We start from the raw sequence: 16,408 nt of genomic DNA, 5'->3' as shown, positions 1-16,408 counted from the left end.
TCTGGGTGCTACGACAATGTCTCGAAATAGGCATGATGACGGCGGCCTTGAGGAGTGGGAATAATGAGCATGCTTGCTTTGCTCAGAAGCCCGGCATGCCTCCGATTCCAACTCTGGCCACTTACACCCTCCTTATTGTCACGGTTGGCACGGAGCGCAGTGCCGCGCCTTGCGCCTCCCGCACCCCTCCTACCCTTGTCAGCGCACTGGCAACCCCTTTTGCATAGGAAAGCATGCCTGCAGGCCCTTTGCGAACAGGGAATGGTGGTGTTGGCAGCCCATAGCGCGATCTCCCGAGACGGGGTGCTGCCATCCCAATCGTAAGGGCGCCCGTGATCCAGGACATGCCCTGGCCGCAACACACCAACACGCCTGCCGACAGCTTCTTGCTCAAGGTTCATTCCCACACTCCCCTGCGTTGGTGGTTTTACCCGACGACCGAGCCGTCGTCATTGAGCCGTGTTGCCCATCCTGCCACACGCAACCGTGCCTGCCCTGTCATGCCACTATCCCGTGCCTTCAATCTCACACCGGTCCCCGCTATCGCAACCCCCATGCCAAATGCGTCACTTCACCAAGTTGTTTTAAACCAGAAAGTCTTGCACATAACCGCAGCAGAGTTTCGAGAAAGTTTTCGCTCCTTCTGTCTACATACAATGCTGCAAATGCTCAGATTCTGTACTGCTGTGCTTTTAACCCCGCCTCTGAGGGTTGCGTTGATAACATGGTTGTCACATACCGCGAGCACTTCGCCCCGTTGCTAACCACGGATATACAGTTGTGCCTCGCGCATTATTGCGACTCACACGGCCCCACGCCGTTGATGGTCACAGAAGGCCTGCCGGTCGCATGCAGCCAATGTGACGACGACAATGTCGACACCATGAATCGATCGTACTCTGGTACTATTCCCACAGCTCAACCCTCTGTAAACGACGCCATGCGCAAATTGGATCTCAACGGCCCGCGGTCCTCCTCCGCACCTTCACCCCATCAAGAGAATAGGAGCAACACCAAGCACCGCAACGCGAAAACCTCGGCCTCGCCAGCAGCAGCCACCGTGGCGACAGAACAAACAACGATACTGGAAACTCCTCCGCAGAGTCCACACAGGTCTTCAGGCGGCTTTCAAGAGGGGGCCGGCAAGGCGAACGGCCTGCATCGAGACTCAAGTTTCCGCCGCACCTACGATGACACGGTAACGAGGCGTGCGAACCCGTGTCAGAACTGCGCATTGACCCTTCCCAAGCGCCAGGATGGCAACAATGGTGAGAAGAGCAGATCAGAGAACGCCGGTCCGACACTACGGACTCGCGCTCCGTATGCTCGCGTGATTGGTGGCGGAAGCCGCGACATCAGCCCTCCGAGCTCGAATCCGCAATCTTCCACGACTTCCGATGTTGAAGACGATGTACCTTCCACGAATCTGCATCGGCCAGCGCACCAACGACGTCCAACGACGTCCACGACACGATCCAGCGCATCCTCACGCTCAAGCCATGCGACTCACACGCATTATCTTGACTACACGTCCACACACGAGCCTCTTATTTCGAGCACGTACTCGATTGTCCGTGCATCATGTCTCCGGACACTGTCGTTTGAAACACTACCACGGCGGCCTGACTCTTCATACTCGAACGCTGGACCAACATCGCCTGTCTCCACAGTGCCGCCACTATATTCTCTACCTGCGGGTGCATATGGCTCGGGATATGTCACATCAGCTCCGACACCACAATCAGCGGCAGCAGGCGGGCCTATTTTCTTCGGTGATCCCCTAGCAGGATACACGACAGCCTATATCTTTCGGATACCAGATGTTCATGCACGCGGCAGGAAGCGTGTCTACGCTTTCTTGGCGCTAAGCACTCATCGCGAGCGGCTCGCCATGAAGACTTTCAGCTTCATCTCTGCGGCCTTCAGAGACTTGGCGGCTTGGATCCAGGATCTTGCCGAGATGGAAGCCGAGCTCGAGCGTGAACGTGAGGAATCGCGCAGTGGAGTTGCTGCCATCAACGCTGCCTATGGCGGGTCGAGTGGCAGTGGCGGATTTGGCAGTGGCGGACCTCACGACAGCAGCTTGGGCCTCGGAGGCGGCCTCGGGGGCGGAGTCACTATCACGCCTGACCGGGAAGCCTCGCGAAACAGTGACAGCAGTTTCCTAACGGGCGGTAGTCGTGGCCACGGGCTCGTGCAGAGAATGGGCGGATCAGTGGGTCCAGGAGGCTTTGCGCCAAAGGCCCGTGGGCTCGCAGAGCTTGTCGGACTGCCTGATTTCTTCATCGAGCTTCACGCGCGGTTTGTCAAGCTCCTTCTTGAGCTTGGCGTCGTCCTGAGCTCGTGAAGCGGTTTGTGACATGACGTGATCGTGGAAGTAATGTACTCGGAGAAAGGACGACTGGCAGCAAAGCTGCCAGGCTTGTACAGTGCCGCGATAGCGGTCATGCATATTGGGGTCCTGGCGTTTTTCTGGTAGCGTTCGCGTTCGGAATTTTTTTTTTTCTCGTTTTCCATCATAGACACAGGATACCGGCAAGCAACGAGGGGGTCATGAGTATGCATCACATTGCGGCGTGGAGTAGAGGAGGATATACCCGTCCCGTGTTAGCGAAGAGGACGCTAGTGTACGTACGATGAGAGACGACATGAAAAAACAGAGCATGACAGATGACAAGATGACAAGATTCCAACAATGTGACGCAGAGGGAACGACATGCGAACTGACTTTTATTAATTCTATTTATCTATATAGTCCATAGTTCTCTGAAGCCTTGCATATGAATGCGTCGCGAGAAAAGTCGCAGCGTGGGGTCTGCCGAAAAGAGTATGTCCAGTTTCGCGCAGGGGGCAGCATAGTCAAAACATGACTCCCTCACAACATGACCATTTAGACTAGACGGGACTAGGTCGTCGTCGTCGTTGCTGCTGACGTGTCGTTGTGTTGGTTGTACCCTGTGCTCCGGATCCCGCTCGACCATTTGCCTGCCTATCAGTCTCTCTCTCTCTCTCTATATATATATATATACGCTATGTCCTGGTGTGGCTCTGGGCTGGCGCCATTGCCATGTCTTTGATCATTATTGGATCGAGATGAACTGTGACTCTCCCACCTGAGGAGCAACTTGGACGCTACATCATAGTGGAGTATATATAGATGCGCGTTGCCTCCTTTCTTGTGCTTCGGAGCTGTCCAGCTTGGCGCTACTGGTATGATTCGTGAACATGGGCTTGGCAGCATGCCGTCGGCTGGGAATGAGGCCAAACATCATGGACAGAACAACATTGACTGCAGGGCATACACAATCGCCAACGACTACGAAGCAGTCACACGCTTGGATGGAACATGGTTGTTGACGACGCTCTATTATCCATCTGACCCCAAGTCCTAGAGACTCGTTTATTTGTAAAAGTCAAACTTGTTCTCGTCGCTCGTGCCCTTAACCTGGCTCGAGTAGGCATCCTCCAAGTCCGACTGGATAATGTTGTATCGGTTCTTCCGGACGGCTCTCAGGCCGGCTTCTTGCATGATCGCTGCGATAACGGCGCCGCTGAGGGGGTCGTTACGGACGATTAGGCTATCAAGGTCGACTTCGGGTGCCAAGCTCATCTTGCTGGCGATCGTGGAGAAGATGAGCCGTCTCTCGCGGCGGTCGCGCAAGCTGGGAAACTCAATCTTGCGATCGAGACGGCCGGGACGCAGAAGAGCGGGATCGAGAGTGTCGGCTCTGTTTGTAGCCATGATGACCTTGACATTTGATGTCTGGTCGAAGCCGTCCATCTGATTGAGGAGTTCGAGAAGGATGCGCTGGACCTCACGATCGGCACCAGTCTGGGCATCGAAACGCTTCGTGGCAATGGCGTCAATCTCGTCGATGAAGATGATGGCGGGAGAGTTCTCGCGGGCCATCCGGAAGACATCACGGACCATGCGAGGTCCTTCACCGAGGTACTTCTGGACGAACTCGGAGCCGACCACGCGAATGAAGTTGGCTGTTGTGGAGTTGGCAACGGCCTTGACCAGCATGGTTTTGCCGGTTCCGGGCGGGCCGTAGAGCAAAACGCCTCGAGGTGGGTCGATACCGATCTGCTTGTAGAGGTCGAAATGTGTAAGGGGAAGCTCGACAGCCTCTCTGATCTCCTGCTTCTGCATATCCAGGCCGCCAACGTCGGCATAGGTCACATCGGGCTTCTCGTCGGCGCCGAGCATGGCAATGGACGAGTCGGCTTCCGGGGGCAGGATGTCGACGAGGGCATTCGAGTGGCGGTGGAGGGCTACTGATGAAGAAGGCTTGAGCTTCTCACGGTCAAGAGTCGAAAGGACGCGAACCACGTAGTTGCTGCCCGTGCTGGACTGGACAATGCCCGTGTTCTGGTCAATGGCCTCCATGAATTGCCCGATGACGAGTGGCACACTCTGGATCCGCTTGATCTCCTCCTGGGCTCTGACGAGTTCACGCTTCAAGCTGCGCTGCTCATCCTTGATGTACTCTTCTTGCAGCTGGATGTACTCGAGATGCCTTTGTAGCTTCTTGAGTGTGGCGTATTCATCGCCGTTCTGGGAGGAGAGCCCATCGATGTTGTCGATGTTGGGGATGACTGACGGGAGCGACTTGTTGTGCAGCGCAGTAGAGCCCGCGGGACTCTCGACGGCGACGTCAGCCATCTTTTCGGGTCACGGAGACGAGGAGAGATGCTGCACAGCAGTCTTTGGGAGTGTCTTTGTCGGCGGTAAGTGCTTCGTTCTCGGGGGGGTGTCTGTGGTGCCTCGTGTGTTGCTTCGTGACTCGTAAACGTGCTCGCGCGAGGGCGTCTCTTGTGACTGCCAAGGACTAGAGCGCTACAGCCAATAGATTGGGTCCGTAGGAGGAGCCGCGGAGGCGATGGTGCAGATGAGACGTTGGTGGTGGTTGTGTCGATGGCGTGGTGAGGCTCTGGCCGGCAACGCATGCAGCGAGTGGTGGGGACTGGCAGCTGTCTTGAGCTCACCTCATACGTATGGCCTCTGCAGCCTTGTGCTGGAAGGTCCCAACCGCCACAGAGCGGGTCTCACACGGGTACGGTGGCTGGCAGGTGGCAGGGCCTGGCGCATTGGCTCCCAGCTGACAACACAGGATACCGCGTGAGCTTGAGGAGGATGTCATGGTTGAGGCACGACGACGCAAAAGCGATACTGGGACAGTACTTACTCGCTGGCCGAACCTTGGAAGGCAGCTAGTGCTCTTGACATTTCTGCGGTGAGCCGCGGTTCTCGTTGATGAGACCAGAACTGCGCAGGCAACCGTGCACGTAGTGCAGCGAGCAACGATGGCTTGACAGTCTGCATCTCCGAGAGCCACAACGATCATCCGCTACCATTTCTTTGAGGAAGCAAGGCCAATTCAAGAGGCTCTTTGGGCCAGGCTGGTCACGCATTTGGTACATTGCTTTCGGCCTCTACGCCTGCAGCTCACTCTTCATCTCCATCCGCTTCAATGAGTCGTTGCAAGTGACGCCCTAGGTAGTGCTGCATGGTGATTGGAGATGTGCAGCCCCACTTGCACAAATGCCGCCCACCCAGCTCGCCAGGATGCGTCACAGATGCAGCAAACGGATTGTGGGGTTGCGACAGACGCCCCACCACCGCCAGCGCAAGAGCCCGTCCAGTCCGATCCAGTGAAGTGAGTGGTCGCTGCTTGAGTTGCGTCTACAGTTGTCAAGCTCGAGACTTAGAGGTGGGAAACGAGCGGCAACAAGCTTGAGAGTCGCCTGCTGTCGCCTTGCCCGAGGATCTCTTGTGTGGCTTGCCGGCATGTTGGTGGGTGCCTCGTAGATAATGGTGTCCAGCAGGCGATTTGAGTCAAGGCGGCCGCTGATCGGATGCTCGCTTGGCCAGCCAGTGTATGGCAAATCGAGTCGACGTGCTAATGGTGCCGTCACAAGAGCACAGAGAGGCACACTCACGACAAGGCGTTATCTTCCCGTCATTGCCGGAGCCCTGAGTGTCGGGCGCATACGGATAAGCTGGGTGCATGGACCCCCGAAGCTATCGAGCCGTGGTCGGAGCATGGTGATTCGCATAGTAGGTGCCGGATCCCCGGCACTGTGGACAAGGCCCTGCCGGGGTCAGCCGACGTTGATGGTGTGCTCCAGCGCGCGTGGGCTTGTCTCATGTTGAGGAGGACAATGACGGAAGCCAGTCACTGGCTGTCCACGTCGACTTCTACGGCTTGTTAGTGTTGTCCACAACCGGCGAGATCTCAGCAATCTGTGTACAGCTGTGCGTCGACGATCAGGCACAAGGGCTTGGCTGGGCATCCTCTCTGGCCGGCAGGGAGGTGGATGGCTTGTGCCTTGCATCCATCCAACAACGCTCGCCAGCCGCCCCAAAGGCAAATCCCGGGTCTTTGAGAATGCCAAAGTTGGTTGGGGACTGCCGTCCAGATTGCATTGCAGCCTTACTTCTGCGGGCTGAGGGAGGCTCACGTCCTGCACTTCACATGCACGCACACCTGACCTCCATCCATAGACCCCGCCCGCCCACCTGCCTGCCTGGAGTGGGCGCACTGTGCTTAGGTGTGCCAACCTGCCCAAGGTCCCCTTCTTCGTGAAACGCTGTCCCGAGCCTCAACTTCATCCTGCTCAACCAATCCGCCCTGCCATCTCCCACAAAGCTACTTCGAGGCCCTCTTCAGTCTTCATCATCTGCAAGAAACAGAAACCATATTGTCTTCCTCGCTGTTGTTCCGGTGATCCTGTCCGCTGCCTCCACACTATCGCGGGAGCCTTATCTATCGTCATTGTTCCCCCCAGACCCCGAGGCGTCATCCGCCTGTCTCACCTCTGATCCGTGCTGGACCTCGAGCAGCTGAGCTGCATGAATGCCAGTCCCCTCGACAAGGCCATCTCCGCTCGACTTACTGCCTCCTCCTTTCTCTGCTCCGGCAGAAGGCGAGCTCAAGCGTCCTTGAGACGAACAACCGCCCACCGACCGACACCATGTCGTCTACAATTACCATCCCTTCCTCCCGCTCGACCGCACTAGCGGACACTTACGGCTCCTCGTCGAAAGTCATCAGCAGCCCATCATCGTCATACTCGAGCTCGCCTTCGTCGCCGGCTTCCCACGGCAAATCGCCATCCTCTTCGTCCTCGTCCAAGCCAAAGATGCTGCACCAGAGACGTCCCAGCCTACTCAGTGCGTCAATACCACGAGACACTCTCACTTCACCAACGCGGTGCGCTTGCTCAAGAGACTAACTCGACACTGTCGCCCTTCTCAGGTTCTGCATTCTGTAAAGACGAATGCACCGTCATCAACATCGGAGACCCTGATGGACCGCCCCGATTAGTGAGTGACACCCCGGCTCTTGGCCCCACAACCAGCTGGGAGGCCCCAGGCAGTCCCCGCCCAACCTGGCCCTAGTTATGGCAGACGGTAGCAGTCTTGATATCAGGCTAATCATATATATGCTCCTTGCGTAGATCTCGTACCTCGCCTCGAGCCAGGGCTTCACGTGGAACCCCGAAATCTTCCTGCCATCCTACATCGACTACGACTACACGCCGCTCGAGCATCGCCGAGAGCCCGTACACGACATTGTTCTTACAGACGAGGAGAGCAAGAAGCTATTGCCACAATGATTGCACTTGCGACACTCCGCTGTCAACACGGCACCACGATCGACTGCCAGCGGGGAGCTCGTGACGCACTCTCCCTTCATATTGAAGACTCCACTGGCAGTTTTCAAATCAGGGTGGCAAAGCTCTGATGCATAACGGGGACACTTGCCTAGCACGAAGCTCCAGCGAGTCGTGTCGAGGTAGTCTGAACCACATGGCGTCTAGTGTTTTATTGGACAACACTTACCACGGAATAGGCGTGCAGGGAAGGAGTCTGGAGTTTTGTGTTGTTTTGAAATGGTTCCTTTGTTCTACTTCTCCCCTCCGAAGCTATGCTCTGCTTTCTTTCGTCCTTCATGTTGCCCACGAGGCTCATTGCCTTTGCTTTTATTGGGATGGTATGGGCAAATCGTCCTTGCCATGACAGCTGATTGTTTACCGTTCGCGGGATGAAGGTCTGGTCGTTGGGGGAAAGTCTATCGGGCGTTGAGATCCTGCTGTATTTGTCGTTAGGAAGCCAATACAAGAACTATGACAATATTTTTCGCTCGTAGCTGTCACAAGGGCACCACGATTTGACTTGGCGACACAACGAGATCCTTTCTGGCACGCGTTGTGGAAACAAACTCGAGGCTGCAGTCAAGTCGCAGGTTTGCAAAGAGAAAGAAGAACCTTGGCCTGTCCTGCCGCGGCCCAGCATCGATACATGGCCAAACCCCAGCGTCATCGCTGCTGGAGGATGGAGTAGCGTGCTGCTTGCATGTGGGGGACCCGGGGATGTGGGTCTTGCACTACTATGGTGGGGGTTTTTAACAAGACAAAAATCCCCGATGCCAAAAGGGCCTGGCGCTGGTCAACTGGGCAGATCGGGAGTCGAGACTGCCATAGGTTTTCTTTGTTGTTAAAGTACCACAGAAGGCCCCGGGCCAGGGTTTTGGCCACCTTGTCTTCCCGTCTTTCTCTCGTCCTGAATTATCGGGCGGCAACGAAACTTGGCAGGAATAGCTCGGTGCATGCTGCAATGAGGCATTGCTTATGGGTCCAACGAGAGTATGCTGGACCTCTGTGGGTGCCGATAAATTCGGCTGTCCGCCGTCTTTCTGCTTTTGACAGAAATCTGTGAGTTTTATTAAGCGGGTGGCTGTTAGAGAGATTGGGCAGCTCCTTCGGGGACAGGATTGGGAGTAACGACAAAGGCAGAGGCGGTCCAACAAGCTCTCTTGGAACGCCGCATCATGGCAAAGTAGCATTCTCAGGGGAGCACAGGTTCTCTCCATTGCCGGATCCCAAGTAGCCAAGAAAGGTTGCGTAGCCAAGTCATCACAGCCCTCTAGGCGGGCGTCCATGACAGCAGGGGCACGTTATTGCACGTCCAGAATCATGAGATAGCCGGGTTGTGTACGCGCAAGACAGGTTACGCGGCGGCCGCGCCTGAAGGACCAGGCATCAGCGTTTGTCACCAGGCAAGCCATGGTTTGGCTCGAGTATGTGCAGAGGAGCTTGCGCACATCAGTTTCGAGATAAGCCGCGGATGCATCTTTTTTTCATATCCTGGGGTGGGAATGTGGTGCTGCAAACGCCGCTGAACAAGACATTGGACTGGACTGACGACAGGCTGATGTGCACGCTAGGCAGCGAGATTGCAGCCAATCAGCAAGCTCACCCGCCGCTGAGTTCCGAGTGCCGAACCCGCCCCTGGCGGAGTGAGTCGGAGTGCGCCCGCGCGACGGCAGGCTGTTTCGTATCTCTGTCTCACTCACTCTTGAGCGGACTTGGGAGGTTGGCATTTGTTTCTTGAAAAATGGGAGCAGTGATGTGGGCGCATCTGCGACGAAAGTGATTTGATGCGCAGCAAAGAAAACAGTTGAGGCAGGAGCCCTGGAAGGAAGGAAGGTTAAGGAAGGAAGGTTAGAGAGAGACGTGCCTGGCTCCTGCTTCCAAGGAGGGTTAGTCCGAATGGGGCAGTAAGCCGAACCTGGAACCAGGAACGCCGTGATGCTTAAGTGGACCATGATAGCGCCGCCGAATCATGCATGCACGGCAAGGGCATTGCATTCAGACGGGGCCAATGGCCGCCACCCGTCAGACGTGGTCGCGTTGCAAATCGTGTCTGGCCAGCGTCCGGCCCAGACATCATCACCGGCGGAGGGGCATGATTGCTGACGTGCAGGTGAGCAAGGAGGGAGCATCTCCTCCTTTGGCGCCAGCTTGGAGATCGCACGAGTATAATACATGTCCCACGCCCTGCCTGTGATCCCCGGGCCGTCGCATCATCTGTCCCAGAGCACCTTCCAACCACAGCCCTCCCGCTGTAATCGTCCACCATGGCGCACCCTCACGATCACGACCACGATGGCGACGACTACTTTGGCGCCACCGAGCGCACTCCCCTGGTGGGCAACGCCTCTTCGGCGGCAAACAACACCCCGCCGGCCTCGAGGCGGCGCCCGCTGGCGCACTTGAGAGGCGCTTCCATCGCTTCTATCGCGAGCTCGCTCAAGGTGCCCACGGCGCACAAGCCCAGCACCATCATCCTCATCCTCGCCGCCAACATCTTCTTCGCCGCCTCGTCTGGCGCTCTCCAGCAGATGGCAGCAACCCGTATCTTTGAGGACGTCTTCTGCCGCCAGTACTACGCCGACAAGACCGAGTTCCAGCTTGGCGACCCCATCGACGAGAGGATGTGCAAGGAGGACGAGATTCAGTCCCGCCTCGCCTTCCTCTTTGCCGTCTCCATATCCATCGATGCCATCGTCGGCTGCCTCTCTGCCCTGCCGTGGGGTGCCGCTGCTGACCGGTGAGTTTCTTCCTGCATGGTTGCTTCGTTGACAATGCGGCGAGCCACCCAGCTAACAGGCGCTCGTCACATTCCGCCAGAATTGGCCGCAAGACAGTTCTCGTATTCTGCCTCGCCGGGTTCACCATGCAGATCATGTGGATGATGGTAGTGGGCTGGTTCTCAGATACCATCCCTGCCGAGTTCTACTGGCTTTCATCGCTGACGCTGCTGTGCGGAGGAGGCAACGCTGCTGCGGGTGCTTGTATTGGCAGTATGGTGTCGGATATCCTGCCCGAGCTGGAAAGGTATTTTCTCGCCTCTTCTTTCTGATCAGAAAAGGGTTGCTTAGTGGGAGATTGATGGCACTGACGTTTCCAACCGATAGATCCGTTGCCTTTATGCAAATCCACGTCGCAAGCTCCGTCGGCAACTTGTTGGCGCCAGCCATCGCCAGCATCATGATGGTCTCACTCGGCCCCTGGCCCGTCATGTTTGTCAGCCTGGCTGTCATGGCAACCTGCAGCGTCACCGTCCTCTTCGTCCCTGAAACCCTGCAAAGTAAAGCACAGCCTGACGATGCCGGCGCGCTCACCCTCCAGGACCACGCAGCCCAGGCTGTACAGGAACTTCGCAACCTGCTCGCCATCATGAAGGACCCGACCATCTGCGTCGTGCTGGCCGTCTTCCTCCTCTCCCTGCCGCCTTATCTCAGCACGTACCAATTCCTCCTACAGTTTGTCTCGAAGCGTTACCACATCCCAATCGCAGAGACCGGATTCGTCCAGTCGACCTATGGGATTGCGCACATCGTCGTCGTACTCGCATTCCTCCCGTGGCTGACAAAGTTCGTCCTCCGACCGTCAACCCCGCGGTTCCTGCGCATCGAGAACAAGCACAAGCGCGACCTTGTCTTGGGTCGCTGGTCCTATGCCATGACCATAGTGGGGTCTCTCATCCTCGCCGTCTCGCCCAATCTCACCGGCTTTACCGCGGGCCTGCTCGTCATGTCTTTCGGCGCCGGCGCCGACAGCATGATCAAGTCAACTGCCTCTGCTTTAGTTGCCCCAGACCAGACGTCTCGTCTGTTCTCGCTCATGGCCGTCATGGGTATTGGCTCGATGCTGTGGACGTCGCCTATGCTGGCCGGCCTGTTCAGCTTGGGGATGCACCTCGACGGCCGCAACGGTGGAAGCGGGCCATGGATCGGGCTGCCGTATCTCGGCGTCGCGGCGAGCACGACCTTGATGCTCGTGCTCGTGTGTTTTGTGCGGGCACCGTCGGAGCGCAAAGCATCGACAGTCGAGGCCGGGGAGGAAGGAGTGGACGTGCAGACATCGTCATCATCGAATAGTGAGAACGAGCAGCGCTCGTAGGTAGACGACGAGACCTTTGATAGAATTCCACAATTTCATACGTGTTTTTTTTTATCATGGCCATGTAGGCTTGGCATTGCATAGGGTCTCCATCTTGCATAAACGTGTTGAGGGGGCAGCCTGTGTCGGGAACTGAAATATGTTCAAGAACAAGTGCCAGCCCATATCTGTCTTGGATCCAAGCTGGGCGTGTTCACTCATCCTTGTCGCTTCAGTGGGATAATGCTGAGAGATCTACATTGTTCCTCAAGCAAGCGGTGGAACACGTCCACCAGGGATAAGATGTCAACTACGTTTTGCATCGGCTTTGCTATGTGTGGAACTGGGATGTATCACTGCCACCATGCAGCAATTTCTCCCGGGCCTGTCGTGGCGCCATCCCTGGGTGCATTACGTAGCGAGATTTTTTGGTGGTGCGGAGATTCAAAAACCACCACGGTGTGTATTAAGGTCAGCGCTTTGGAACATTTTTAGATATGGACTGCGCGCGCAAAAGTCGTCGACCCTTGCTTCCTTGAGCCATGGTCTGTGTGTGCGTAACATTCTTTTCCGGAGAGGAAAGGAGCTTCAGCGGAATCCAGGGCTTGTTAAGGCATCCCCGCAGTGGCTGTAGCATTCGACCTTCAGAGGCCGGCACGTTGGTGGTTTTTGGAATTGATTGTGCTTAGCGCCCCAGGGCTTGTGCTTTCTGCTCTCTCTCTTGCTGGCACAATGTACGCTGAGCCAACCACACTCGAGGATTGGTTGGTTTGGCTTTGACGGGCCGCCCCCGTTGAGTGCCCGGCCGCCTGGATAGACGCGGCAAAATATTATTAATCTCAACGGTGAGACGAGCCAGGCCTGGCTTGTGTGGAAGTGATGTGAATTGCTCATTGTCCGACCTTGACGAGGACTAATTCGTATGCTTCATTATAGGCTGTGGGTTGCTATGTGGAGGACAAGTTTTTATATCACTGCGGATAATGGCGTCGAGTTGCTGCATCCTCTATCCTCCGTGTCTGTCGCTAAGCCCTTTGTAGGACATGGCAAAGCTGGTGAACAACCTGCTATCGGCATGGAGGATGGACAAATGTTGGTTTTCATGGCAAGCAGTCCCGCAACAGCTAACCAACGCACCAGGGACCACCCCTTAGACAATTCAGAAAGTTCTAGGTACGAATTATTGGAAGACGCCTTCATCTTGTCGCGCGGAAGTTCTGATCTATACGTGTATGTGCGTGTGTGTTTGTGTCTATGTGTGTCTCAATTTCACGAGAAATTGCCACCTCCAAGCCGCGAATAAGGGGTCTGGTCTCGTCTCCCGATCGTCACACGCACACCCCAACGACCCCGGCAAGTTTTCTCCAAGCACACATTGCAACTGCGTAATGGTCTGTTTGGAGTAGCGCGTGGTTTCAAGCCCCCGATTGGTTTGTTCTGGGCAGGCAGGCAGGACAGGCAGGCGGCCATTCTGCGCGCAGACGCGCAACAAAAGCCCACTCACACCAAATCGTGTCGTTGCATGCGCTGGGGGAGTCTTGACCTGTTCCTTCTTCTGCTTGTTCCTCTTCTCTCTTTGTGCCTTGTCTTTTGCCCCTCTTGTGGGTGTAGGAGTGCTTGCTGCACGGAGAAATGCGTCGAGCGAGTTGTGGGAAGAGTTGCCACGTAATTACAGCGAGGCGCAAATAGATGAGACACAAATGCACAGCAAACTGTGGAGGTCGCACGACGTTCCACCGCTTCCCTTGGCAGCCCGACTTGCTTCTTTTTCGGCGGACGGGCATGAGAGGCAACTTCAGGAGATCATAAGCACGATCAAGGGATTCGTTTCGTCGCACTACGCGTGAACGTCCAGAAGCATGACAGAGAGAGGGAGAGGGAGACAGCGAGCCCAGGCGTGCAAGATGCCGCTGCTCAGCCAAAGGTCCCCTGTGGGATGCTTTGCAGGCAGGCCCGTGTCAGCTAGGACAGGGGGGAAGACTGCAATCCTTGACCGGTCAGGGAGTCTCCAGTGGCTCAGCTGCAGCGGCTGGTTGGTCCGCGGCCGCATCCCCTGCTGCAAGACGGAAACGAGAGACCACCACACCAGCCAGGGCAACATGCCACGCGAGCAGCACACCACACCACACCACTGAAACCAGTACGCAGCAGTGAGGCTCAACACCAGAATTGGTGCCCGGCTTGGTTGGCAATGGTTGTATTCAGCCATTCCCAGGCGTGCGCAGGCCGAAACAGGTGCACTTTGGTCTTGAGACGGAAGGACGGGACGATGGAGGTGAACGACGGTGGGTGGTAGTGGCGTGGTATGTGCACTCGGGGAGACGAAGACCTGTGGGGCAGAAGGCGGGGCCGCTGGGGGGCTAGCAGCACGCAAATCCGGGGGAGGGTCTGCGCCTTCTGGGGAAGGAACGAACGGCTTGCGAGCCCGCCTCCCGCGCCCTCTCACCCCAGGCCTCACTCAGACCCTGACATGGAGCGTCTACCCTCACGCGTGAGACTGAGCGGGCATGATCCGCTCTCTGTGAAGCAGAACGGACAGACCAGTTTGTAGTGGCCAGGGCACGAAGTACCAAACCAAAACATGCCCATCAAGCACACATACCAGTTCTGAGGCCACTGTCTTGTGTCTGCGGGGAAGGGCGTGTCTCGGTTTGAGTTTGCAAGCGCATCGCTGATTGCGCCAGCGTTCAGAGGCTCGCCGAGGATCGAACTGTGCCCTGGACTAAGGTAAGATCAGATCCATAGATCACTCTGCGCTTGCCTGGCCCGAGACAGCAAATGGGCCGATGCAAGCGAGGGCCCGGGGCTGGCGGCCAAGAAACGCGAGGAAGCGAGCGGGACATATGAGGGGGTGGTGGCACTCGGGTCGTTGTTGTGGAAGGGGCCAAGCAGGCACATACGCAACCGGCACCTGCCGTGCCACAAGCCCTCTCCGGGCAAGACAGATGGCGCCCGCACTTGCACCTCTCTCTCTCTCTCTTGAAGACCTGCCCTACCAATACCCCCTCGTCCTGCCCGCTTCTCTACCACAGCCTCTCTCTCTCTCTCTCTTTTTCTCTTGGTACTCACCCTCTTGCCTACTCCCCACACCACGCACAGCTCAACCATCGGCCAATTGGCCCTTTCACCAGCAACTCACGATACTTTGGCAACACGAGCACCGCGTCCAACGGCACATTGGCACGGTTTGCCGTCAATCCCCGCCCGAAAGACTCACCCGCCTGGCTTGGACACTCCAACGGTGTTGCTTGAATTCTTGGAGCATGAGTGCACTAGCACATCGGCGAACCACCACCCTGTCGAGTCAGGACTCGACAGTAGCTCCCGCCTCTCGAGCTTGAGGTTCTCTGGACGGCAAACACGCCTACCCGTCCAATGGCCCGCCTCGATATCAATGCCACGACCTTCATGGCAACCACAGGATGCCCTCGCGATATCCGCCCCTGACGAAGATGCTCTCGGGTGTGGGCGAGACGGACGCGTCATGATCCAGTGGAGTTCCATCTGAATGAACAAACAAGCATCACCTTCGCTCCGAGTGGACGGAGATGTTGTTGACCACGTTGCTATCGCGCTCCCATCTCTGCGTATTGCCAGTGTTGCAAGCGAAATTCATCCCTCACTCCGATATTGGCCCGGCACTTGCTATCCTGGAATAGTTTCCAGTGGCGAGACCACAATGCCTGCCTTGCGAAATCGCGGATGAACCAGCGAGTTGGCAGTTGGGTCTCACAACCTACCATCGGTACTCACACCAAGAGCGAGGTCTGTGCCGTGGACAGGAGACAGATCTGGACAGTGTCCATGAACCATGCCTGCTCGTCGATCTGAACCACACACGCTCCTCGTGGCAACTGTGGCCAGTAACGATGAAAGTCTGTGTAGGCCGGACTGCCTTTGATGCTGTTCAATGTGCGGGCGATCAAGTTGCGATCTACCAGAGCTCAGGATACTCAATGTGGCTCGAGCCAGAAGCTGTTCGCATAGAGCTCAGTACAGTCTTGTTCGGTTGGCGTTCTCGTGTCGGTATGGCTTCTCGCCATCAGAACATCGCCATCCCCACTGCATCAACTCTCATTCGATGTGGTCTGTTGTTCAGCACTAGTTGTGCTCGTCGCCGATGGCGCTTTCAGACTTCGTGACGACCGAGATTGAGGCTGAAGTTTGTGCATCGATACGGTGTCGGCTCCTCTTACGTGCAGAGGAAGATGAACCGCGACGGGCATTAGCGAGAAGATCCTTCATGAAAGATGAAGCCGCACAGGTGATCGTTCGGTCTTTGGCGCTGATCGTAACGTCTCTGGTGTGCCCAACTGGGCGGTCCGTCGACCATGTTGTTGCTCGGCCCTGGATCCACCACGTCAGGGATGGTTGAGATACCTGCTTCCACGCAAGGCAAAGAGCAACGTGCTCAGAACGGATATCGATATTCTTTCAAGCATCGAAAGAAGCATCGTCGAATCATCCTCGTATCGGACAGCATTCCCTCTGGATCGGTTTCGTATGGGTCACACCCAGCAATGTCGGTATCGATTGCTTCGTCTGGTGTCCAAGCACTCTACAGACCACGGGCCGTTGCGTCCACAGCCCAAACGCATGGGCTCGCCCTGCATCAAATACGCCGACATACCCAGGTCAACTTCTCCACGATGCTCCGCTGCGGGTCATGACCAGG

General features: G+C 56.6%; 5 protein-coding genes across 5 annotated transcripts; 4 read left to right on the top strand and 1 right to left on the bottom strand.

Moving 5' to 3' along the window:
* The first annotated feature begins 189 nt into the window (after positions 1-189).
* Positions 190-2,670, top strand: B0I36DRAFT_129811 (vesicle coat protein). The gene is made up of 2 exons (XM_046148187.1): positions 190-395; positions 779-2,670. Exons 1-2 carry the CDS (start codon positions 345-347, stop codon positions 2,345-2,347), a joined length of 1,620 nt encoding a protein of 539 aa, XP_046011525.1. The 5' UTR covers positions 190-344; the 3' UTR covers positions 2,348-2,670.
* Positions 2,671-3,190: 520 nt separating this feature from the next.
* Positions 3,191-5,031, bottom strand: B0I36DRAFT_129817 (26S protease regulatory subunit 6B). Its single transcript, XM_046148188.1, has 2 exons — positions 4,990-5,031; positions 3,191-4,720 (listed from the first exon to the last, which is right to left on the bottom strand). The coding sequence occupies exon 2, from the start codon at positions 4,664-4,666 to the stop codon at positions 3,401-3,403; it is 1,266 nt and encodes a 421-aa protein (XP_046011524.1). The 5' UTR covers positions 4,667-4,720; positions 4,990-5,031; the 3' UTR covers positions 3,191-3,400.
* Positions 5,032-6,978: 1,947 nt separating this feature from the next.
* Positions 6,979-7,623, top strand: B0I36DRAFT_245340 (uncharacterized protein; the record flags this gene model as incomplete). Its single annotated transcript, XM_046150151.1, has 3 exons — positions 6,979-7,177; positions 7,263-7,330; positions 7,465-7,623. 3 exons carry the CDS (start codon positions 6,979-6,981, stop codon positions 7,621-7,623), a joined length of 426 nt encoding a protein of 141 aa, XP_046011523.1.
* A 2,047-nt stretch (positions 7,624-9,670) lies between these two features.
* On the top strand, positions 9,671-11,808 carry B0I36DRAFT_325319 (major facilitator superfamily transporter). The gene is made up of 3 exons (XM_046154221.1): positions 9,671-10,399; positions 10,480-10,686; positions 10,767-11,808. The coding sequence occupies exons 1-3, from the start codon at positions 9,927-9,929 to the stop codon at positions 11,752-11,754; spliced, it is 1,668 nt and encodes a 555-aa protein (XP_046011522.1). The 5' UTR covers positions 9,671-9,926; the 3' UTR covers positions 11,755-11,808.
* Positions 11,809-14,261: 2,453 nt separating this feature from the next.
* Positions 14,262-15,158, top strand: B0I36DRAFT_129692 (uncharacterized protein). Its single transcript, XM_046148184.1, has one exon. The coding sequence runs from the start codon at positions 14,520-14,522 to the stop codon at positions 15,072-15,074; it is 555 nt and encodes a 184-aa protein (XP_046011521.1). The 5' UTR covers positions 14,262-14,519; the 3' UTR covers positions 15,075-15,158.
* The last annotated feature ends 1,250 nt before the right edge of the window (positions 15,159-16,408 follow it).

Source organism: Microdochium trichocladiopsis (assembly GCF_020744255.1).
Source record: "Microdochium trichocladiopsis strain MPI-CAGE-CH-0230 chromosome Unknown B0I36scaffold_6, whole genome shotgun sequence".
NCBI classification, from domain to species: Eukaryota; Fungi; Ascomycota; class Sordariomycetes; order Xylariales; family Microdochiaceae; genus Microdochium; species Microdochium trichocladiopsis.
This window is presented reverse-complemented; position numbering and strand designations above follow the sequence as displayed.